The sequence below is a fragment of the Melanotaenia boesemani genome, chromosome 19, assembly GCF_017639745.1.
Source record: "Melanotaenia boesemani isolate fMelBoe1 chromosome 19, fMelBoe1.pri, whole genome shotgun sequence".
Taxonomy (NCBI): domain Eukaryota; kingdom Metazoa; phylum Chordata; class Actinopteri; order Atheriniformes; family Melanotaeniidae; genus Melanotaenia; species Melanotaenia boesemani.
Genome location: NC_055700.1, coordinates 733773 through 759386, shown reverse-complemented (window position 1 = coordinate 759386; position 25614 = coordinate 733773). Strand labels below are relative to the sequence as shown.

The 25614-nt window shown below is 48.1% G+C and overlaps 2 protein-coding genes across 2 annotated transcripts; both read right to left on the bottom strand.

Moving 5' to 3' along the window:
* Positions 1–1429: 1429 nt before the first annotated feature.
* cfap53 (cilia and flagella associated protein 53) lies at positions 1430–10383 on the bottom strand. The gene is made up of 8 exons (XM_041970045.1): positions 10174–10383; positions 9595–9848; positions 7094–7267; positions 6011–6314; positions 5709–5918; positions 4040–4256; positions 2129–2231; positions 1430–2027 (listed from the first exon to the last, which is right to left on the bottom strand). The coding sequence occupies exons 1-8, from the start codon at positions 10237–10239 to the stop codon at positions 1724–1726; spliced, it is 1632 nt and encodes a 543-aa protein (XP_041825979.1). The 5' UTR covers positions 10240–10383; the 3' UTR covers positions 1430–1723.
* Positions 10384–11143: 760 nt separating this feature from the next.
* On the bottom strand, positions 11144–25058 carry hsdl2 (hydroxysteroid dehydrogenase like 2). Its single transcript, XM_041970055.1, has 11 exons — positions 24918–25058; positions 23455–23618; positions 16675–16773; positions 16421–16535; positions 16224–16327; positions 16055–16153; positions 12582–12776; positions 12434–12505; positions 12091–12237; positions 11877–12005; positions 11144–11611 (listed from the first exon to the last, which is right to left on the bottom strand). The coding sequence occupies exons 1-11, from the start codon at positions 24932–24934 to the stop codon at positions 11496–11498; spliced, it is 1257 nt and encodes a 418-aa protein (XP_041825989.1). The 5' UTR covers positions 24935–25058; the 3' UTR covers positions 11144–11495.
* Positions 25059–25614: the final 556 nt, after the last annotated feature.

Below are 25614 nucleotides of genomic sequence, written 5' to 3'. Positions count from 1 at the left end.
ACTAGTGATGGACTGGTGATGGAACTAGTGATGGGCTGATGATGGAACTAGTGATGGATTGGAGATGGGCTGGTGATGGACTGGTGATGGAACTAGTGATGGGCTGGTGATGGGCTGGTGATGGAACTAGTGATGGACTGGTGATGGCCTGGTGATGGAACTAGTGATGGACTGGTGATGGAACTAGTGATGGACTGGTGATGGGCTGGTGATGGACTGGTGATGGGCTGGTGATGGGCTGGTGATGGACTGGTGATGGATTGGCGATGGACTGGTGATGGACTGGTGATGGATTGGCGATGGATTGGTGATGGACTGGTGATGGATTGGTGATGGACTGGTGATGGATTGGTGATGGATTGGTGATGGGCTGGTGATGGATTGGTGAATGACTGGTGATGGACTGGTGATGGACTGGTGATGGAACTAGTGATGGATTAGTGATGGACTGGTGATGGATTGGTGATGGACTGGTGATGGACTGGTGATGGATTGGTGATGGACTGGTGATGGATTGGTGATGGACTGGTGATGGAACTAGTGATGGATTAGTGATGGACTGGTGATGGATTGGTGATGGACTGGTGATGGATTGGTGATGGATTGGTGATGGACTGGTGATGGACTGGTGATGGGCTGGTGATGGAACTAGTGATGGACTGGTGATGGGCTGGTGATGGACTGGCGATGGGCTGGTGATGGACTGGTGATGGATTGGCGATGGACTGGTGATGGACTGGTGATGGATTGGCGATGGATTGGCGATGGACTGGTGATGGATTGGTGATGGACTGGTGATGGACTGGTGATGGATTGGTGATGGATTGGTGATGGGCTGGTGATGGATTGGTGATGGACTGGTGATGGACTGGTGATGGACTGGTGATGGAACTAGTGATGGATTAGTGATGGACTGGTGATGGATTGGTGATGGACTGGTGATGGATTGGTGATGGACTGGTGATGGATTGGTGATGGACTGGTGATGGACTGGTGATGGGCTGGTGATGGAACTAGTGATGGGCTGGTGATGTAACTAATGATGGATTGGTGATGGATTGGTGATGGAACTAGTGATGGGCTGGTGATGGATTGGTGATGGGCTGGTGATGGATTGGTAATGCTGGTGCGGGAACAGCCATGAAGCCATGAAGCAGCTTTAACATTTACACTCCAGTTACTTGGTCCTTGAAAAATTGCAACTACATATCAAAGAGTGGAATTCCTCAACTTCTCTCCAGTGTGGATGTGGCTTTGCTCCGATTAAAGCTGAGCTGACTGGATAACTGGATCTGGAATATGTTTGGTAAACAGCTGAAATATCTAAACTGGTGTCCAGACATACATGGACCTGACTGGTGCACAGCTCAGTCATCTCAGTGGTAACTATGGTAACTAGAGATGGGTGAAAAGCAGAGGACGACTGGTATCTGGAAAGAAAATGTTTTATTGGTGTTATAGTGTTAGAAACTTCTGGGATCCACATGTTGTTGTGACATATAAGAAGTTAAACCTTTAGTTTCTTCTAAACCAGGACTGAGAGGAACCAAAGACGTGTGGGACATGTAGTGGGACAAACAGTAAATAATTTCTGCAGTCTTGTATTGTCTCGTCTCATTCGTCCCGTCTCATCATGTCTCATCTCGTCCCATTTAATGTCATCTCGTCCTATTTCTTAGAGTCCGATCCGGTTTCATCAGGGTTTAGACGAGACTGAAAGTCCTCATGAATCCTGGTTCTCTGTCAGAGGGAAACTCAGGGATGTTCTTTCATGAGTTTTCTTGAAGGTTCTTCCCTCTGTGGCTGCAGACCTGGACCTCTGCGCTTTCCTGAAAGGATAGAGGATGGTAGTGCTGGCCTCAGGTCTGGACAGGATCTTGTCTTTCTTCTGGTTGTAGATCTGCTCCAGGACCAGGTCCTGCTGATGCTCCCTGAGAAGCTGAGCTTTCTGCTGGTCCCGGAGCTGCTGCTGCTGCTTCATCTGAGCCTGAAGGTTGGCCCGGTATGCCGCTGCCACCCGCCTCCGGCTGCAGAGGGTCAGTGACATCATACAGACGACAACAACAACAACAACAACAACAACAACAACAACAACAACAACAGCTGTTCTGCAGCTCTGAGGATGTACCATATCCTCTCCTCCTCCTCCTCCAGCTTCATCGCCTCCATGGCTCTGCTCAGCTCCTCCTTCTCCTTCTGAAGCTCAGCTCCTTTCTGCAGGGTCACATGCGCTGAGATATGTGGAGACACACACACACACACACACACACACACACACACACACACACACACACCAGACTGGTCAGAGCGTCCTGGTCTTACTGGTCTAACTGGTTTTATGACTACCAGACCAGGCTGCGAAGGAGCGCACGTTCAGGTCTACTACAAACCAGCAGGTGGATCAACAACTAATAACGGAGGCTGATGGAGAAATAAATACGTCACCGAGCGACACCACTGGTAACTAACGGCAACATCATCAGCTGTGTCCTGCAACTAGTACACCTAGGACACCACAGCAGGTCCAAGACCGGCGTACATCTTCAGGTCCAGATATTAAAGGACCGCGTACGTCTTCAGGTCCAGATATTAAAGGACCGCGTACGTCTTCAGGTCCAGATATTAAAGGACCGCGTACATCTTCAGGTCCAGATCTTAAAGGACCGCGTACATCTTCAGGTCCAGATATTAAAGGACCGGCGTACGTCTTCAGGTCCAGATATTAAAGGACCGCGTACATCTTCAGGTCCAGATCTTAAAGAACCGGCGTACGTCTTCAGGTCCAGATATTAAAGGACAGGCGTACGTCTTCATGTCCAGATCTTAAAGGACCGGCGTACGTCTTCATGTCCAGATATTAAAGGACCGGCGTACGTCTTCATGTCCAGATCTTAAAGGACCGGCGTACGTCTTCATGTCCAGATATTAAAGGACCGGCGTACGTCTTCATGTCCAGATCTTAAAGGACCGGCGTACGTCTTCATGTCCAGATCTTAAAGGACCGGCGTACGTCTTCATGTCCAGATCTTAAAGGACCGGCGTACGTCTTCATGTCCAGATCTTAAAGGACCGGCGTACGTCTTCATGTCCAGATATTAAAGGACCGGCGTACGTCTTCATGTCCAGATCTTAAAGGACCGGCGTACGTCTTCATGTCCAGATCTTAAAGGACCGGCGTACGTCTTCATGTCCAGATCTTAAAGGACCGGCGTACGTCTTCATGTCCAGATATTAAAGGACCGGCGTATGTCTTCATGTCCAGATATTAAAGGACCGGCGTACGTCTTCATGTCCAGATCTTAAAGGACCGGCGTACGTCTTCATGTCCAGATCTTAAAGGACCGGCGTACGTCTTCATGTCCAGATATTAAAGGACCGGCGTACGTCTTCATGTCCAGATCTTAAAGGACCGGCGTACGTCTTCATGTCCAGATCTTAAAGGACCGGCGTACGTCTTCATGTCCAGATCTTAAAGGACCGGCGTACGTCTTCATGTCCAGATCTTAAAGGACCGGCGTACGTCTTCATGTCCAGATCTTAAAGGACCGGCGTACGTCTTCAGGTCCAGATATTAAAGGACCGGCGTACGTCTTCATGTCCAGATATTAAAGGACCGGCGTACGTCTTCATGTCCAGATCTTAAAGGACCGGCGTACGTCTTCATGTCCAGATCTTAAAGGACCGGCGTACGTCTTCATGTCCAGATATTAAAGGACCGGCGTACGTCTTCATGTCCAGATATTAAAGGACCGGCGTACGTCTTCATGTCCAGATGATAAAATTAAAGATTAGATGGAATAGTTTTAAAAGTAAAGAAAGTGAATCTCTGAATAACTCCATTAATGTTTCCTGGATGTTACGCTGGTCTAAAGGAGGCTACCTGCACAGGATACATCTCCATGGTAACCGATGTAAACAGATCACATCTCCATGGTAACCGATGTAAATAGAATCCAGGTTAAAGGGGTGATGGTAGATGAATCTGTGATCCATGTTTGTCTGCTTGTGTTTTCTTTGAGGACATCTCCGGGTCTCCTACCTTTGTTCTGGACCTGCAGGAGGCGCGCCTCCATCACCTCCTCCTTCAGCCTCCTTCTGGCCTCCTGCTCCAGTTGCTTCTGCTGCTCCCGCTTCCTCCACGTCTCCTCCAGCTGCTCCTCCTGCTGCTGCTCCTCCTCCTCCTCCTCTCTCCTCTGCCTCTGCAGCTCCTCAGACAGATGCTGGCGGTACCTCCTCTGCTCCTCCTGCAGCTCCTCCTGGACACCACACATATCAGACATCACAGGGGAGAGGTGGAGAGAAGAGGAGGTGTGGTGGATGGAGGAACAGAGGAGTGAGAGAGGAGTGAACTCATTTAGTGACCCTACAGCGTTCCTCTTGTCCTTTTTACTGCTCTCATGACTGCAGCTAACTTATTATATTTATTTTCTGCCTCCATAGTTCTCTTTCTCATGAAGTCATCCATGGGCCGATACGTATCTTTATATGTCACACCTGGACCACCTGGATTATATGACCCAGGTATAAAAACTGTATATCAGGTCCCAGTCGTACTCAGATGAATAATTTCTTAGTGTTAATGGATTCCTCAGATCAGGTCTGCCTGACTCCTGCGGCTGATGTCATGAGCTGTAAACACTGATTACATCATTTAACCACTTAATCAATGTGATGAGTAAAACATCAATAAGAGGCAGAATGAGATGGAACTGCTGGGAGGAGGAAATGAGCTCATCCTGATAAATTCTTCTATTTATCAGGATTTAATATGTCGACACTGATCAACACACAAATAGTTTTTTTTACCCAGAATGCTCTAGAAATACAGCTGGAACATGTCACTTCGTGTCCACACAAGGTTCAGATTCAGGTAAGCTGTCAATCACAGCCGCCAATCACAGCCGTCGATCACAGCCGTCGATCACAGCCGTCGATCCCAGCCGTCGATCCCAGCCGTCAGTCCCAGCCGTCAGTCCCAGCCGTCAGTCCCAGCCGTCAATCACAGCCGTCAATCACAGCCGTCAGTCACAGCCGTCAATCACAGCCGTCAATCACAGCCGTCAATCCATCCAGAACCCTGAAGGTTAAAGACGAGTAAGCATCCTCCTCCTCCTTCTCCTCCTGCTCCTTCTCCTCCCCCTCCTTCTCCGCCTGCTCCTTCTCCTCCTCCTCCTTCTCCTCCTCCTCCTTCTCCTCCTCCGGTCTCTGGAAACGGTCCGGTTCAGCCGTGCTCCTGGTGAGATGTCCTCAGGGTTTCCCATGAGTTTCATGAGGATTTTACAGTCCAGGTGTTTCCTTCTTCCGGAGCCAACCAGCGTTCCTGGCTACGTCAGCTTGGTGTTTGGGTGGTGCTCCTTCTTTTGCTTCTGTTTTACGGTTGCTCTGGTACCAGGGGGTGGCGTCAGTCAGCTGATGCTCTGCAGACTCTCCGTCTCCCACGGTCACCGCTCCAGTGTGAGACCGGGGATGATCACTTCGTTGACCCGGGTCTGGTGGTCCAGGTCCGTGGTGGCTGTTCAGCAGCCTTCACCTCCTTCACCAGATCAGGAAGCTCTGCAGCCGAACACCAGGCACCTCCTCCTCCGTTGGAAGCACGCTGACCTCTGACGTCGGAGTCTGGACCCGCATAGACCTACCGGCACCGGGTCAACGGGAAAACCGAGAGAGAAGAAAGGAGGAGCATAGGAGAAGCAGTCAGCTGTGCTTACCTTCCTCCTCGCCGCCTCCTGCCTCTGATCCGTCTCCTCTCTGAGCAGCTCCTGCAGGAGCTTCTGGTCCAGCTGCGTCTCCTCCTGCTGCACCCGGCTCAGTCTCTCCATCTTCTGCCGTAGGGCCCGGTCCAGCTGCCGCCGCTGGTTCTGCTGCTTCTGACGCTTCAGGTGCTGCTCCTGCTGCAGGTCAGTTTGGCGCTGCTGCTCCTGCAGAGAGAGGAGGTGGTCTTGTTAGCTTCCTGCTCCTCAGGAGGACTAGGACCCACTGATCTACAGAGGAGAACCAGCAGACTCCTCACCAGGAGCTGGGCCTCTTCCTCCCTGCACTCCTTCTCCCGCTGCCTCTGCCGCTCTGCCTCCTCCATCTGACTCCTCAGGAAGCAGAGCTGCTGGGCGTCTGTCTGCCTCCTCCTCTGCAGGAGCAGACTCTCCTCCTGCTCCTTGTCTCGTAAGTCGGCCTCCCACAGCTCCTGGAGCAGCTGCTCCTCCTCCTGCTGCTGCCGCCACTGCTCCTGTCTGCTCCTCAGCTGCAAGGCTTGCTCCTCACCCAGCTGCTGCTCCCTGCACCTCCTCTGGACGCTGCGCAGCTCCTCACACTGCTCCCTGCAGGCGGAGGAGTCAGCTTCATCTACATGCGTTTACATCTCTGATTGGACGTTACCGTCAATCTAAGCTCTCTGATTGGTGGAAAGTCTGACAGGAAGTGGCTTCATCATCATGTCCAGGTCTAAATAGAGGTCTCTTAGCAACATAGTAGTGATGGTGATGTTTTTATGGTGAAATGTGGTAAATAATGCTGTTATCATGGATCATTGTGGATCCAGATAGAGTCTGGAACGTCCCCCTACCAACCCGTCCTTCACTACATACCGACTCATTCTCTTGGCGATCCAGACACGCCTCGCCGCATACCACGTGACTACCGCCGTCACCACGGCAACCACAACCCGCATCAAGATGTCATTCCAAATCCATAGTTGTGTGTAAATAGTTTTATTTTTATTGCTTATGTTGTGTTTTATTCTTTGTTTGTTTGCTCGCCTCCTTGCGCCACATTGAGTTTCTGCCCGCAATGCATTGTGGTCTATATTGACCCATCTAGTGACCATCGATGCTCACTACATTTAAAGATGCATTGTGGGTAACTGTTGAGTGCCCTACTTTTTCTTTCTGGACATTCGGACACAGCCAGAGTCTCTGAATAAAACTACATTTAGTGGCTGGAAAACCTCCGTAGATCATCTAAAGGGTTAAATATCCACCACATTTACCCCACAGAGCTACACACCACCGCTCCTGGTGGAGGAGGAGGTGGAGCTCGGGGAGACCTGAAGGAGGTTTAAGGGTTAATAAAGTTAGAACCAGTGGGAACCAGTTTGGACCTGAAAATCCTGTCCAGTTGCTCTGAGGCCAGCTCCTGCTCCTCCTTCTCTCTCCTCTCTCGGAGGACTTTGGCTCTCTCCTTCATCCTGGTTCTCCTCTCCTCCGTGGTCTCCTGCATCTCCTCCAGCTCCTGCAGGAACTGCTGCTCCTCGTCCTCCAGCAGCTGCCTGAGCCTGGAACAGGATCAAGATCCAGAACATGACCTGAAGGGTTGTCCAAGCAGAGCTTCAAACAGGCTGTTCTAGATAACCTGGATCATCTACCTGGATCATCTACCTGGATCATCTACCTGGACCAGCTACCTGGATCATCTACCTGGACCATCTACCTGGATCATCTACCTGGACCATCTACCTGGATCATCTACCTGGACCAGCTACCTGGACCATCTACCTGGATCATCTACCTGGATCATCTACCTGGATCATCTACCTGGACCATCTACCTGGATCATCTACCTGGACCAGCTACCTGGATCATCTACCTGGACCAGCTACCTGGATCATCTACCTGGACCAGCTACCTGGATCATCTACCTGGACCAGCTACCTGGATCATCTACCTGGACCATCTACCTGGATCATCTACCTGGACCAGCTACCTGGATCATCTACCTGGACCAGCTACCTGGATCATCTACCTGGACCAGCTACCTGGATCATCTACCTGGACCATCTACCTGGACCATCTACCTGGATCATCTACCTGGACCATCTACCTGGACAAGCTACCTGGATGATCTACCTGGACCAGCTACCTGGATCATCTACCTGGACCAGCTACCTGGATCATCTACCTGGACCATCTACCTGGATCATCTACCTGGACCAGCTACCTGGATCATCTACCTGGACCATCTACCTGGACCATCTACCTGGATCATCTACCTGGACCATCTACCTGGATCATCTACCTGGACCAGCTACCTGGATCATCTACCTGGACCAGCTACCTGGACCATCTACCTGGATCATCTACCTGGATCATCTACCTGGATCCTCTACCTGGATCATCTACCTGGATCCTCTACCTGGATCATCTACCTGGACCAGCTACCTGGATCATCTACCTGGATCATCTACCTGAACCAGCTACCTGGACCAGCTACCAGGATCATCTACCTGGATCATCTACCTGGACCAGCTACCTGGACCATCTACCTGGACCAGCAACCTGGATCATCTACCTGAACTATCTACCTGGATCATCTACCTGGACCAGCTACCTGGACCAGCTACCTGGATCATCTACCTGGATCATCTACCTGAACCAGCTACCTGGACCATCTACCAGGATCATCTACCTGGATCATCTACCTGGACCAGCTACCTGGATCATCTACCTGGACCAGCTACCTGGACCATCTACCTGGATCATCTACCTGAACTATCTACCTGGATCATCTACCTGGACCAGCTACCTGGACCATCTACCTGAACCAGCTACCTGGACCAGCTACCTGGATCATCTACCTGGATCATCTACCTAGACCAGCTACCTGGACCATCTACCTGGATCATCGACCTGGACCAGCTACCTGGGTCATCGACCTGGACCAGCAACCTGGATCATCTACCTGGACCAGCTACCTGGACCATCTACCTGGACCAGCAACCTGGATCATCTACCTGGACCAGCTACCTGGACCATCTACCTGAACCAGCTACCTGGACCATCTACCTGGATCGACTACCTGGATCATCTACCTGGACCAGCTACCTGTACCATCTACCTGGACCAGCAACCTGGATCATCTACCTGAACTATCTACCTGGATCATCTACCTAGACCAGCTACCTGGACCATCTACCTGGATCTTCTACCTGGACCAGCTACCTGCACCATCTACCTGGACCAGCAACCTGGATCATCTACCTGGACCATCTACCTGAACCAGCTACCTGGACCATCTACCTGGATCGACTACCTGGATCATCTACCTGGACCAGCTACCTGTACCATCTACCTGGACCAGCAACCTGGATCATCTACCTGAACTATCTACCTGGATCATCTACCTGGACCAGCTACCTGTACCATCTACCTGGACCAGCAACCTGGATCATCTACCTGAACTATCTACCTGGATCATCTACCTGGACCAGCTACCTGGACCATCTACCTGAACCAGCTACCTGGACCAGCTATCTGGATCATCTACCTGGATCATCTACCTAGACCAGCTACCTGGACCACCTACCTGGACCAGCTACCTGGACCATCTACCTGGATCATCGACCTGGACCAGCTACCTGGGTCATCGACCTGGACCAGCTACCTGGACCATCTACCTGGATCATCTACCTGAACCAGCTACCTGGATCATCTACCTGGACCAGCTACCTGGATCATCTACCTGGATCATCTACCTGGATCATATACCTGGACCAGCTGAACCTGGACCTGAAGTCATTAACAGAGCTCATTATGGCAGTGCAGGGCCATCTTGGGGGTCCACAGAGGCCCCAGATGGCCCTCCTGTGAGTATAGTACTGGGAACCTGGTTCTGGGCTCCTGGGCTTCAGACTCGTGCCGGTCCATCGCAGCCCGGACTCGTCTCTGGACGTCTCCTCTCAGGAAACGCTGCTCGCTGCTCTGCAGCCAAGAAGCTGTGACGTCGCAGCTCTGCAGGTCTCTGTAGAACTCCTGGACCTGGTCTCTGTGGGACTCCTGGACATGGTCTCGGATCGCCGCCCTTCCCCGGGTCTGCAGGACCTGCTGATCCGTGGTCCTCCGCAGAGGATACCTCCTGATCTGTCCCACAGAAACACCACCAACCCATGGAGGGGTTAGTACTAGTAGTCTGACATGGTAGTACTAGTAATCTGACATGGTAGTACTAGTACTGTCACATGGTAGTACTAGTACTGTCACATGGTAGTAGTGAAAACAATAAACTCTCCCACTGTAGTAACGGAGTACATTTTAACCGTAGTATTCCTCCCGTTAGCTCACAGTAAGAGTACTTTCCTGCTGTTTTCGGGACCAGATAACACTAACGTCCTCCTCTCTACATGGCGGTACCTCGGTAGTTTCTTAGTACTCGCGCTTTGTAGTACTTGTATGAGTATTATCTCACCACGGCCACTGAATGCGGTGTCGGCCCGCAGATCTCGCGACATCTCCGGCTCTTCTCGCTCATCATAAAATCCTCAGATTTGTTTCTTCTGATTTCTGCTTCGAGCTCTTAAGTCTCCAACGGTCTCTGCAACAGACTTTCTGTTGCTATGGTAGCAACAAACACACGGAGCGACGCCGAACAGACTTCCGGCGTCTTACGTCATGTTCCAGGTACGTCACGTTTGTCATCCAGACGTCCTGCAACGCAGGCGGTGGAAAAAAGTTCCAGAATTATTTTCTCTGCTCAACACAGATAAAAAATTTTAGCTTCATTTTTATTAAAGTAAGACGGAGTTTTGACAAGGCGGAGCGGAGGTGGGGGGGGGGGGGTGGAGGCCATGTTCAGCCTGCACCACGTGACAGGACTCTACAGCAACTCAGCGCAGGTTTATTCACATTTTCATTCAATAAACTTTGGTCTAAAACCATGTTTACATGTTTTCTGTTCATGTCTCATACATTTTATCTTGTGTAGGTTGTAGTAGTTAATATATTAGTAACTGGTTTCCTGTTGTGGTTCGGTTCAGACCAGAACTCTGAGTAGTGTGTGAGACTGATTCAGTCATGTCATCGTTTTGCCTGTACGGGAGATGTTGCCCTGGGGTTTTATTCTGGGTTTAATGTGTTAAATATGTGACACTCAAACTTTTGTCAGCTGTTCTGTTGGTGGTGCATTTGAGGGCATAGCTGCAGAGTGGGGCATCTGAATGTTTCTGCAGGAGGATCTTCCTTCAGGGAGAGTTTGAAAAGAAAACTCTGCTCTGAATGTAGCCCCACCTCCTCCACCTGCAGCGCTGTCCAGTCTGGACTGAGTATAGTTCCCAAAGCGCATGTAGCTCCGCCCTTACACATCTTCAGGAAAGCGCCTGACAGGAAGTGGGTGAAGATGAGAGTCCAGGCTTCCTGTTACTAACAAGAACGACACCAGACACCATAAACACGTTTATTTATTGTTTATTTATTGTTACCATGGTGACACCAATGTCACCCCAATTTGTCAGAAATACTAAACTGAGAAAACCAGAAATGTTATAAAAACATCACATGATTTTATATTCAGGGCTACCTGATCCGAACTAGATCAGACTGGATCGGCCCGGATTGGACAGATCTGACTGACACAAACTGAATCAGACCAGAATAGACAGGATCGGACCGGTCTGACTGGACCAGAACACGTCCTGACTTTACTTCTAAACGTGTTTAATTATTAAGGCAACATGTACAGCTATAAACGGTGAGGAGGCGTGGCCTGGACAGCCTGTGGGCGGAGCTCCAGAATCACAGCTTGGCCTTGTTCATGCGGCTCATCAGTTTCTCCAGTTTGATGGCGAGCGTCATGTCGCCTTTGATCCGCAGCTTTCCAGACATGAAGGCCAGCGTGGGCTTCAGCTTCCCTGAAACAAACAGATTTTATTGCACATCCAAGATGGAGGTGCTGGAGCCGACAAACAACATTTACAGGACTAAAGTAAAAGAGGTAACGGAGCCACAAGGGGAAAAGAAAACATCGGCGTGATGGTGTTATATGTGGATTTTTCACAGAAAACTGGGCAGGAAACAGCCGTTACCATGGAAACACACCTTAAAGCCACAGTTTTACCACAGGAATATTAATGCATACACACTTACATCTGGCATTGTTGCCATGGTGACACTCACCTGAAAACATCTTACTGAAGTCGCTGGAGTCCATTGTCATGACGACGTCTGCTTTGACAGATGGTTCACCTTTACCGGCGCTGCCTGAGCCACTCTTCAGGTCCAGAAACCAAACGCCGCTGTGTTCTCCTTATATGGGCACAAGGAAGTCTAAGTTAAAGACACGCCTACAGGAAGGACGTCCTTATAAGGACATAATGAGGCTCATCATTACCTGACAGGTCAAATCTGTAGACGCCCTGTGTGGACTTCACCACATCTTCGTTAATAACTGCTCTGATTACATCAAAGGTGCTTTGTATTGGTCCAGCAGAGGGGGGCGTGGTCTCCGCCGATGGGGGTTTGAAAGCTGGGGTTGCCCCTGGCAACCAGGAAGCGACAGGTCATTTCAGAGGAGAACATGAAAACGGGACAGCAGGGGTAGGGTAATTTAAACTGTAGTTTTTTTAGTGAAGATGATGATGATGATAGGCTGCCATGTTTGTAGTTTATTCAGTGTCAAGCTGTCGGCAGCCATGTTTGTAGTTTCATACTGCCGTGATGTTTGAAGTTCTTACCGTGCTGCTCCATCTGCTGGACGAGAGCCTCTGGAGCTTCATCCAAGAAGAAGTCTGGCAGCAGGGGGTGACCTGCAGACCAATCAGAGATCAGTGTAGGTACCACATGTTAATTGTACACAGGTTAGCTCAGGTAGCACTTGATCACCTGGTTGGACGGCGTACTGATCAAATTCTTGGACTCCATGTGCTCTGAGGATTTCCTCATCCACCAGGAAGTGGCCGGTGTAGTCCTTGGGTTTGGACAGGATTATGTAGGCGGCGTCAGCCAAGATGTCTGCAGTACGGCACTGTTTACCCACCCCGTCTCCGCCCAGCATCTCCATGGCCGCTGTCTGGATCGCTATGGCAACAATACAGTGGACAATGGCTGAAACACCATCAGGTTGAAGGACAAACTTCACAGCTCACACCAGGCTAGTTTTAGACATTTCAGATTATCCTGAACCAGGAAAACCTGACAACCACTTTTCCAGATCTGGTCTTAATTTAAGTCTGCTTGTAAAACCCGGTTTAAAAACTAATACCTCCATCAGTCTGAGGGCCGGTACCATGTATTATCATCGCTGGTCGAGATAAGACGGCCTGGTTCCTGGGGGGCGTGGCTCAGCAAGGTAGAGCCGCCATCTTGTAACCTAATGGTTGCCAGTTCGATCCTCGGCCAAGTCGAGTTCATGTTGAGGTGTCCTTGGGCAAGACACCGAACCCCTAATTGCTCCTGATGGTCGTGGTTGAGCGGCTTGCATGGCAGCTTCTGCCATCAGTGTGTGAATGTGTGTGTGAATGGGTGAATGTGATGTATGATGTAAAGCGCTTTGGGTATCGTTCCAGGTACAGAAAAGCGCTGTATAAATACGGACTATTTAGCATTTGGTTCGGGTAAAAAGAACTGGTTGCGGTGAGAAACTCTGGTCGTGGTGGGAAGTCAGACCATCACAGAACCTTTGGGCGGGACACCAAGATGGCTGCATAGAGAACTTCTCCAACTCCCCCACCCAGAAAAATACCACCTAAATGTAATCAAGTGGCCTAAATGAGTTTCTAACTTACTAAACATACAAATGAAGACTAAATCGGTGCAGAAAATCATGCCACAGTACGTTCTGAGCTTTACGGATGACGTCACGGAGGCTCCGCCCATCTTTCATATACAGTCTGTGGCCAAAACTATTCTTCAAGGGATTGCTTCAGATACGAGCATGACTGCGAACGACAGTCTAGGCTGTCGAACGTCTGAAGCCAAAGCTAGAATATCGGTGTTAGTGAAATAAAGCCGAGGATAACGGAGACCAAGATGAAGGCAGTTACCAGCTCCGGGAGCGGAAGATGCCGCCGTACGAATATTAGAATAATGAGAGTGGAGAGAAATGATGTTCTGAAATCAGAAGCTTCTATTTGAAGTGCTGGATATCCAACCGAATGAAGATCCAGAAACAGAACGAACTGACAGACCTGGCCGGCAAGGCGGCACGGCGCGACACGCCGACATGCTGCGACATGCCGACACGCTGACACGCTGCGACATGCCGACACGCTGACACGCCGCGACATGCCGACACGCCGCGACATGCCAACACGCTGACATGCCGACATGCTGCGACACGCCGACACGCTGCGACATGCCGACACGCTGACACGCTGCGACACGCCGCGACATGCCGACACGCTGCGACACGCTGACACGCCGACATGCCGACACGCTGCGACACGCCGCGACATGCCGACACGCTGACTCGCTGCGACACGCTGCGACACGCCGCAACACGCCGCGACATGCCGACACGTTGCAACACGCTGCAACACGCCGCGACACACTGACATGCCGCGACGCTGCGACACGCCGCGACACACCGACATGCTGCGACACGCCGCGACACGCCGGCACGCTGCGACACGCCGACACGCTGCAACACGCCGCGACGCTGCAACACGCCGACACGCTGCAACACGCCGGCACGCTGCGACACGCCGACACGCTGCAACACGCCGCGACGCTGCGACACGCCGACACGCTGCAACACGCCGGCACGCTGCGACACGCCGCGACGCTGCGACACGCTGCGACACGCCGGCACGCTGCGACACGCCGCGACGCTGCGACACGGCGACACGCTGCAACACGCCGCGACGCTGCGACACGGCGACACGCTGCGACATGCAAACACACCACGACACGTCCTCGTTGGCTTCTTGAGATTCAGAGGAGGCTGTGCTAAGATCAGGAAAAGGCCGGATCACAGGGGAGGAGAACGAGGGTCGTTCTCCAGATACAGATACAGGACGGCCATTTTCTTCCTCCAACACGAAAGCGTCAGAATGATGGGCTGCTGAAAGGCCGGCCGCCGACCCAGACGTACTATAATCAATTTTATCATCAGTCTTTATCATTATTATCAGTCACTTAGGGTTGATTATTGCCTCAGATTCTTATACACATGCCTTTCTGTTTCCTCACAGCAGTAAGGGTGTCAGAGGAAAGGCTGCTGGACCAAAACACTTCTTTACTTAATAATAAAAATCCCACTAGAACTTTAACAAAGGCAGAGCTTCATTAAAGGGAGGATCATGAAGAGAGACAAGCATCTCAGCCGAACCAGAGACCAGTTTACAGCGGAGGCAACGGGTCCATCCTGCAGCAGAACCAAGATCTGCACCGTTTCAGAACCACAGGAACGTGTTCAGGCCAACACGGGACACATTAATGCAGCATTCCTGTTTTACCTCAGCGACCAGGCCAACAGAGGAGAGGAGATGGTGGTCTCGGTCTACCTAAGTGGACTGGTACCATTGAAAAGAAGATCAGACTCTGTGATGGGCTCCTACAGAACCAGAACTTCGAGAACTTTTTTCATTGAAGCCATTATATCACAAAAAAAAACTGAAACGTCATTCAGAAACCCACTTCTAGTCTCGGAGAGAGAACCTGGAAAATAACCCATCAGAATACAGGACGACACCCATTCTTTACTAAATCTGGCAGAATACCGGGTTGAAGGTGGATAAAAACGGGATCAGATGTTATCTAAACACTAAATGCTACTTCTTCTAATGAACGGTGGGAGGAAATGACCAAAGCAGCCGCACACGAACAGAAAACATGAAATACTCGATGAACAAGAGTTAATTCATTCGTTAAGTGGCTCTCTGGACCTTCCACAACGGCTCCTAATACACGGCTAAACATGCTAAAGAGCCAACTCATGTTTTTAAATATAGACATAACAAATGCAGATTTTTAGCAATTTTGCAGCTTTTTCATAGAATATTACACAGAAGTATGACACTAAAAGTACCGGGAATATTTCATCTATTTCACTTCTCATTAGACGGACACTATGGGTTTTTTTATTTTACATAATTTTCCTCAAATATCTCCATCCCATAGAAGAAAGTCTGTCTGTCCTTTTTTAGCAAAAGCTTGATGTTTTTATGTTTGATAAATGTTAGAGTTACAGAAACAGATACCAGTGCTGAGCTTGTTGGCACCACAGTTCATGTTTACAATCTCATTTTATCGACATCACTGAGAAGTTTAGTACAGAATGTGATTTTTTACTGAAACAAAATTAAATAGTGGAAGGGGAGGGGCGTGTGTTAGCATGCTAACTGCTAGCCACCCACCTGTTTTAGGCCAGAGGGCATTGACGGCGATCTGACCTCTGAACTCTTCGGCCATTCCCAGGACGCACATGGACATGCCATATTTGGCCATCGTGTACGCTGACGGCAACAAAGACACATCGTTAGGTAAGGTGGCGGACGCAGCTGATGGGCCGGTTGCTACGGTTACCTGTGTGGTTCTTGAACCAGACGGGGTTGAGGTTGAGTGGAGGCGACAGGTTCAGGATGTGAGGACTGCGGCTCTTCAGCAGGTGAGGGATGACCAGCTTCGACCTGAGAGCAACAAACCCTTGTTAACCACGGCATCGGTGACCCGTTAACCGCAGCTAGTTAACCAGTTATGTCTTGGGTCTGCAGCATGCCTACGTCAGGTAGGTTCCTCTCAGGTTGATTCCCAGCATCAGATCCACTTTCTTCATGGGCGTCTCCAGGGTTCCCGTCAGGCTGATGGCGCTGGCGTTGTTCACCAGGATGTCGATACCTGCCAATCACACACAAGAACTGTGATGATGTCACCTCGAGGAGAAGGCATCAGGATCAGTTTCCCATAAACAGGTGAATCCAGGAACTTTGAAGTCACATGACCTCAGCCTGTAGAAACAGAAGAAAAGGAGTTTTACCTCCGAACGTGTCAACGGCTTTCTGAACAGCTGCACCGATCTGCTGCTCATCCCGAATGTCCACAACACAAGGCAACGCCTTCCCACCTGCCGCCTCCACTGCAACACACACAAATACTACACAGTCAGATTCGCAGACAAGCAGGTAGCCTGCTAGCTCACCTTCCGAATGTCTGTTTCTCTTAGCGGGTAGCCTGCTAGCTCACCTTCCGAATGTCTGTTTCTCTTAGCGGGTAGCCTGCTAGCTCACCTTCCGAATGTCTGTTTCTCTTAGCGGGTAGCCTGCTAGCTCACCTTCCAAATGTCTGTTTCTCTTAGCGGGTAGCCTGCTAGCTCACCTTCCGAATGTCTGTTTCTCTTAGCGGGTAGCCTGCTAGCTCATCTTCCGAATTTCTGTTTCTCTTAGCGGGTAGCCTGCTAGCTCACCTTCCGAATGTCTGTTTCTCTTAGCGGGTAGCCTGCTAGCTCACCTTCCGAATGTCTGTTTCTCTTAGCGGGTAGCCTGCTAGCTCACCTTCCGAATATTTGTTTCTCTTAGCGGGTAGCCTGCTAACTCACCTTCCGAATGTCTGTTTCTCTTAGCGGGTAGCCTGCTAGCTCACCTTCCGAATGTCTGTTTCTCCTGGCAGGTAGCTTGCTACCTCACCTTCTGAATGTCTGTTTCTCTTAGCGGGTAACCTGCTAGCTCACCTTCTGAATGTCTGTTTCTCTTAGTGGGTAGCCTGCTAGCTCACCTTCCGAATGTCTGTTTCTCTTAGTGGGTAGCCTGCTAGCTCACCTTCCAAATGTCTGTTTCTCTTAGCGGGTAGCCTGCTAGCTCATCTTCCAAATGTCTGTTTGTCTTAGTGGGTAGCCTGCTAGCTCACCTTCCAAATGTCTGTTTCTCTTAGCGGGTAGCCTGCTAGCTCATCTTCCAAATGTCTGTTTGTCTTAGTGGGTAGCCTGCTAGCTCACCTTCCGAATGTCTGTTTCTCTGGCAGGTAGCTTGCTACCTCACCTTCTGAATGTCTGTTTCTCTTAGCGGGTAACCTGCTAGCTCATCTTCCAAATGTCTGTTTGTCTTAGCGGGTAGCAGTAGATTCTTCATTAACCCCTTAAAAATCCACGAATATCAAATATTACAGAATTTTAATGCCACCGTTTAACAAACATGTTTTTAATGTTCTTCGTTTTGTCATGTTTCTACTTAAGTGTGGTTAAAAATTTTTTAAAAACTACTCTTCTGAGGTTGGTTGCTCATATGCCACCGTGTGGTTCACAATGAATTCTTGGAGAAAAGAGGCCGCAAAGGAAGCATCACCAGCAGCCTTCGTTTGAGGCCAAACGAAGTGTGGATTTATACGGTGGATCTGGAGACGCCCTCAAATTGGGACCATGCTTGGCACCACAATAACATATGAAGCCGATATATCCGCACTTCGAAGTGTTCAGACCCTGAACTGGTACACACAAACTGTGTGGATTTATTAATCATTATCACCAGAAATGCCTGCTGTTGTCATGGTGACGATTTTACATCAGTGAGTTTGTGATTTTCTAGAATATATGGCTTCATTGTTGAAGTTCACAAATCAGCTGTTTAGACATCCAATTTTTCTGGGTTGGTACAACTAGAACGCACTATTAGCTTGTTAGCTCACATTCTGAGTTTTTGTTTGTTAGTAGTTGGAGTGTTAGCTCACCTTGCTGGATTGATGTTTATGTTATGCTGTAGAAAAATTACCAAGAGTCTGGAACGAGTAAAACTATATAAGGTTTATTTACAGGAGAAGTATTGAATACAGAATTACTTGCAAGTTGAGAGCTTTCTTCTGACTCACAAAGAGTCAAGAGAGGACTCTCCTCGATTCATCAGAGAAAAACAGTTTTACTCAGATGGTCCCCAGATGAAGGTCAGTCTTAAAACTGGTAAAAGTCAGAGAAAAGAGAGACTGAATGGCACCACTCTCTTCCATGCACCCAAGGACAAAAAACAGGCTGGTATTCTAAATAGCTATTGCTATCTAGCAGGTGCATCAACCAGTCTCAACTTTCCCATATCCAAGATGTGGTCACTCTGACCCCACACAAGCATGCACAATAAACCTGCAGAAAAACCGTAACTTCAATATTCTGGAAAATCAGAACACACACTATGAAAATGTAATAGTAAATAGATTAAGAATGATAAATGAATAAAGAAAACTGAACATTCGTTTGATTATTATATGAGTATATATGTGTGATTACCATATGCAGCAAAATTTCTTTCAAAGTTACCAGTAAGCATTTAGCTCACCTTCCTGTGTTGGTGTTTATAGAAGCAGTTAGCCTGTTAGCTTACCTTCCTGAGTTGGTGTTTATAGTAGCAGTTAGCCTGTTAGCTCACCTTCCTGAGTTGGTGTTTATAGTAGCAGTTAGCCTGTTAGCTTACCTTCCTGAGTTGGTGTTTATAGAAGCAGTTAGCCTGTTAGCTCACCTCCCTGAGTTGGTGTTTATAGTAGTAGTTAGCCTGTTAGCTCCCCTTTCCCGAGTTGGTGTTTATAGTAGCAGTTAGCCTGTTAGCTTACCTTCCTGAGTTGGTGTTTATGTTAGCAGTTAGCCTGTTAGCTCACCTTCCTGAGTTGGTATCTATAGTAGCAGTTAGCCTGTTAGCTTACCTTCCTGAGTTGGTGTTTATAGAACCAGTTAGCCTGTTAGCTTACCTCCCTGAGTTGGTGTTTATAGAAGCAGTTAGCCTGTTAGCTTACCTCCCTGAGTTGGTGTTTATAGTAGCAGTTAGCCTGTTAGCTTACCTTCCTGAGTTGGTGTTTATAGAAGCAGTTAGCCTGTTAGCTTACCTCCCTGAGTTGGTCTTTATAGAAGCAGTTAGCCTGTTAGCTCACCTTCCTGAGTTGGTGTTTATAGTAGCAGTTAGCCTGTTAGCTCACCTTCCTCAGTTGGTATTTATAGTAGCAGTTAGCCTGTTAGCTCACCTTCCTGAGTTGGTGTTTATAGTAGCAGTTAGCCTGTTAGCTCACCTTCCTGAGTTGGTGTTTATAGAAGCAGTTAGCCTGTTAGCTCACCTTCCTGAGTTGGTGTTTATAGTAGCAGTTAGCCTGTTAGCTCACCTTCCTGAGTTGGTGTTTATAGTAGCAGTTAGCCTGTTAGCTCACCTTCCTGAGTTGGTGTTTATAGAAGCAGTTAGCCTGTTAGCTCACCTTCCTGTGTTGGTGTTTATAGAAGCAGTTAGCCTGTTAGCTCACCTTCCTGTGTTGGTGTTTATAGTAGCAGTTAGCCTGTTAGCTCACCTTCCTGAGTTGGTATTTATAGTAGCAGTTAGCCTGTTAGCTTACCTTCCTGAGTTGGTGTTTATAGTAGCAGTTAGCCTGTTAGCTCACCTTCCTGAGTTGGTGTTTATAGTAGCAGTTAGCCTGTTAGCTTACCTTCCTGAGTTGGTGTTTATAGTAGCAGTTAGCCTGTTAGCTCACCTTCCTGAGTTGGTGTTTATAGAAGCAGTTAGCCTGTTAGCTCACCTTCCTGTGTTGGTGTTTATAGAAGCAGTTAGCCTGTTAGCTCACCTTCCTGTGTTGGTGTTTATAGTAGCAGTTAGCCTGTTAGCTCACCTTCCTGAGTTGGTATTTATAGTAGCAGTTAGCCTGTTAGCTTACCTTCCTGAGTTGGTGTTTATAGTAGCAGTTAGCCTGTTAGCTTACCTTCCTGAGTTGGTGTTTATAGAAGCAGTTAGCCTGTTAGCTTACCTCCCTGAGTTGGTCTTTATAGTAGCAGTTAGGCTGTTAGCTCACCTCCCTGAGTTGGTGTTTATAGAAGCAGTTAGCCTGTTAGCTTACCTTCCTGAGTTGGTGTTTATAGAAGCAGTTAGCCTGTTAGCTCACCTTCCTGTGTTGGTGTTTATAGAAGCAGTTAGCCTGTTAGCTCACCTTCCTGAGTTGGTGTTTATAGTAGCAGTTAGCCTGTTAGCTCACCTTCCTGAGTTGGTGTTTATAGTAGCAGTTAGCCTATTAGCTCACCTTCCTGAGTTGTTGTTTATAGTAGCAGTTAGCCTGTTAGCTTACCTTCCTGAGTTGGTGTTTATAGAAGCAGTTAGCCTGTTAGCTCACCTCCCTGAGTTGGTGTTTATAGTAGTAGTTAGCCTGTTAGCTCACCTTCCTGAGTTGGTGTTTATAGTAGCAGTTAGCCTGTTAGCTGACCTTCCTGAGTTGGTGTTTATAGAAGCAGTTAGCCTGTTAGCTCACGTTCCTGAGTTGGTGTTTATAGTAGCAGTTAGCCTGTTAGCTCACCTTCCTGAGTTGGTGTTTATAGTAGCAGTTAGCCTGTTAGCTTACCTTCCTGAGTTGGTGTTTATAGTAGCAGTTAGCTTGTTAGCTCACCTTCCTGAGTTGGTGTTTATAGAAGCAGTTAGCCTGTTAGCTCACCTTCCTGTGTTGGTGTTTATAGAAGCAGTTAGCCTGTTAGCTCACCTTCCTGTGTTGGTCTTTATAGTAGCAGTTAGGCTGTTAGCTCACCTTCCTGAGTTGGTCTTTATAGAAGCAGTTAGCCTGTTAGCTTACCTTCCTGAGTTGGTGTTTATAGAAGCAGTTAGCCTGTTAGCTTACCTCCCTGAGTTGGTGTTTATAGTAGCAGTTAGCCTGTTAGCTCACCTCCCTGTGTTGGTCTTTATAGAAGCAGTTAGCCTGTTAGCTTACCTTCCTGAGTTGGTGTTTATAGTAGCAGTTAGCCTGTTAGCTTACCTTCCTGAGTTGGTGTTTATAGAAGCAGTTAGCCTGTTAGCTTACCTCCCTGAGTTGGTGTTTATAGTAGCAGTTAGCCTGTTAGCTCACCTCCCTGAGTTGGCCTTTATAGAAGCAGTTAGCCTGTTAGCTTACCTTCCTGAGTTGGTGTTTATAGAAGCAGTTAGCCTGTTAGCTCACCTTCCTGTGTTGGTGTTTATAGAAGCAGTTAGCCTGTTAGCTCACCTTCCTGAGTTGGTGTTTATAGTAGCAGTTAGCCTGTTAGCTCACCTTCCTGAGTTGGTGTTTATAGTAGCAGTTAGCCTGTTAGCTCACCTTCCTGAGTTGGTGTTTATAGTAGCAGTTAGCCTGTTAGCTTACCTTCCTGAGTTGGTGTTTATAGAAGCAGTTAGCCTGTTAGCTCACCTCCCTGAGTTGGTGTTTATAGTAGTAGTTAGCCTGTTAGCTCACCTTCCTGAGTTGGTGTTTATAGTAGCAGTTAGCCTGTTAGCTTACCTTCCTGAGTTGGTGTTTATGTTAGCAGTTAGCCTGTTAGCTCACCTTCCTGAGTTGGTATCTATAGTAGCAGTTAGCCTGTTAGCTTACCTTCCTGAGTTGGTGTTTATAGAAGCAGTTAGCCTGTTAGCTCACCTCCCTGAGTTGGTGTTTATAGTAGTAGTTTGCCTGTTAGCTCACCTTTCTGAGTTGGTATCTATAGTAGCAGTTAGGCTGTTAACTTACCTCCCTGAGTTGGTGTTTATAGTAGCAGTTAGCCTGTTAGCTCACCTCCCTGAGTTGGTCTTTATAGAAGCAGTTAGCCTGTTAGCTTACCTTCCTGAGTTGGTGTTTATAGAAGCAGTTAGCCTGTTAGCTCACCTTCCTGTGTTGGTGTTTATAGAAGCAGTTAGCCTGTTAGCTTACCTTCCTGAGTTGGTGTTTATAGTAGCAGTTAGCCTGTTAGCTTACCTTCCTGAGTTGGTGTGTATAGAAGCAGTTAGCCTGTTAGCTTACCTCCCTGAGTTGGTGTTTATAGTAGCAGTTAGCCTGTTAGCTCACCTCCCTGAGTTGGTCTTTATAGAAGCAGTTAGCCTGTTAGCTTACCTCCCTGAGTTGGTGTTTATAGTAGCAGTTAGCCTGTTAGCTCACCTCCCTGAGTTGGTCTTTATAGAAGCAGTTAGCCTGTTAGCTTACCTTCCTGAGTTGGTGTTTATAGAAGCAGTTAGCCTGTTAGCTCACCTTCCTGAGTTGGTGTTTATAGAAGCAGTTAGCCTGTTAGCTCACCTTCCTGTGTTGGTGTTTATAGAAGCAGTTAGCCTGTTAGCTCACCTTCCTGTGTTGGTGTTTATAGTAGCAGTTAGCCTGTTAGCTCACCTCCCTGAGTTGGTCTTTATAGAAGCAGTTAGCCTGTTAGCTTACCTCCCTGAGTTGGTGTTTATAGTAGCAGTTAGCCTGTTAGCTCACCTCCCTGAGTTGGTGTTTATAGAAGCAGTTAGCCTGTTAGCTTACCTTCCTGAGTTGGTGTTTATAGAAGCAGTTAGCCTGTTAGCTCACCTTCCTGAGTTGGTGTTTATAGTAGCAGTTAGCCTGTTAGCTCACCTTCCTGAGTTGGTGTTTATAGTAGCAGTTAGCCTGTTAGCTCACCTTCCTGAGTTGGTGTTTATAGAAGCAGTTAGCCTGTTAGCTCACCTCCCTGAGTTGGTGTTTATAGTAGTAGTTAGCCTGTTAGCTCCCCTTTCCCGAGTTGGTGTTTATAGTAGCAGTTAGCCTGTTAGCTTACCTTCCTGAGTTGGTGTTTATGTTAGCAGTTAGCCTGTTAGCTCACCTTCCTGAGTTGGTATCTATAGTAGCAGTTAGCCTGTTAGCTTACCTTCCTGAGTTGGTGTTTATAGAACCAGTTAGCCTGTTAGCTTACCTCCCTGAGTTGGTGTTTATAGTAGCAGTTAGCCTGTTAGCTTACCTCCCTGAGTTGGTGTTTATAGTAGCAGTTAGCCTGTTAGCTCACCTCCCTGAGTTGGTCTTTATAGAAGCAGTTAGCCTGTTAGCTTACCTCCCTGAGTTGGTGTTTATAGTAGCAGTTAGCCTGTTAGCTTACCTTCCTGTGCAGCAGTGTAGATGGTCCCTGGCAGTTTTGGGTGAGGGTCGGCCGTCTTGGCTGCGATCACGATGTTGGCTCCATCCCTCGCAGCTTTCAGAGCGATGGCTTTTCCAATACCTCTGCTCGCTCCGGTGATAAAGAGCGTGCAGCCAGCTAACTTCCTGCAGAAACAACAGAGTTAGCCTACAGATGGTAAAAGCCATTTTAAGACCTTTACCTGTTCCTGCTTTGTAGAATCAGAAAATGTTTAATACTTACTGAATCTGTTTGTTTTTTCTTAATTTATTATACAAATAAAGTAATCTCAAAAATATACTGAATTCTCATACAATTCGACCTGAACGCTGATGAGGCTGACAGGTAGAAAACAGATTCAGTCAAGAACAAGGCGGAAGTAAACAGTGCATGTGTAAATAAACATATCATTGATCAGACAGAATAAAACAGGATTTCTCTCCTCTTCGTCCTTCTTATCCACAGAAACAGGACTAAACTTCCTCTTCGTTTTTCACAATAAAAGCTGAATACGCTTTCGTTTTATACTGAAAGAGTTTTCCGCCTTGTTATCTAAGGCAGTGGTTCTCAAACTTTTTACAGTATGTGCCACATGAGAAAATATGGAGCTCACCAAGTACCACCATCATGAAAAACCTGAATATAAGACCTGAACATACAGTAGCAACCATATTAAGCTATAACATACATAGCTATTAGCTATGGACAGTTCATAAAGGACCTGGGCTGCACGGTGGTGTGGTGGTTTGCACCACAGCCTCACAGCAAGAAGATCGCTGGTTTGAATCTCAGCTGGAGGGGGAGGTTCGAACTTTGCGGCCTTTCTGTGTGGAGTCTGCATGTTCTCCCCGTGTAGGCCTGGGTTCTCTCCAGGTTCTACAGCTTCCTCCCACCGTTGTGGCTGTTTGTCCCCTATGTGTTGGCCCTGCGATGGACAGGTAACCTGTCCAGGTGTACCTGCCTCTCACCGGTAATGCTGGGATAGGCTCCAGCTTACCTGCGACCCTTAATGTTTAATAATTTTATTAAAAAATATTTATGACTTTCCTCTAAGTACCACTGGTGGTACACGTACCACAGTTTGAGAACATGGGATCTAAGCGAAAAGATTTTTAATCAAAACTATTTAACAAAGCTGATGGGTAAATACTTTTAAACACTTTTCTAATCGGAGCGCTGGGACCACACCGGAAGTGGAGCCAGCTGAGGAGCTGCCATGACCAAGTTCAGTCAAACTTCTGTCGTTTTTAAGCTGCCTTGCTCAGGGGTCACGCGGCAATGGATGCGGGACAGAAACTCAGATTTTTCCTGCAGCAAAACACGTCGCTTCTCAGGTCGGCTGCAGTAAAGTCCCGAATGAATCCTTCAGAGTCCAAACCAACCGGACTAAAGGCCGATGGAGTTCTAGTCTCGCACCGGTACCGGTCCGGGGGAATCGAACTCACCCGGTGTTCTGCAGCATGGTGGTCTGAGGTGCGGGTCGACAGGAGCGGACTGGGTCACAGCTGCAGCAGGTCGTCTTCACCACCTTTCACCCACTTTACAGAGCCCGGACCGGAAGTTCACCAGCAAACACTTCCGGTCCACGGGTCGAACTTCACACCTTACAGCAGGTTACAGATATTAAACATACACATAATGAAGATAAAACTACAGAGACTAAAATGATAATAAAGTCTTTTAAAACAAGAGGACAATCATGTAAAAAATGATGTAATTTATGCCATTTTTCTTCTTCATAAATGAAGTGATTCGAAGAAAAAAAACATCGTTCATTGTGGAAAACATTCAATTTGGTTTGGTCTTCATATATTTAGTTTGGTGGATGAAAAATTTCCCAAGCAATAATAAAACACTGAAAATTGTGCTGCGCTAGATAAAACAGTTTTTATCCAGATTAGGCAGAGATGCGAGTTTAGAAGAGCACCAGAAACAGAAGTCCTCCCAGAAAATGGGGAGACCGGGGATGGTTGTAACATGGAGAGTTGGAATGCCACTGTTTTCACCAATCAAGAATGAGACAGGAGTCAGACGATCATCCCAGTGTTCCTTCTCCATCTCACATGCCAGTGAACAAGGCTGAAAACACATGCATGCTGATTTTATTGACTAAAAACTGATTTTGGGATAAGAAAGTAATTT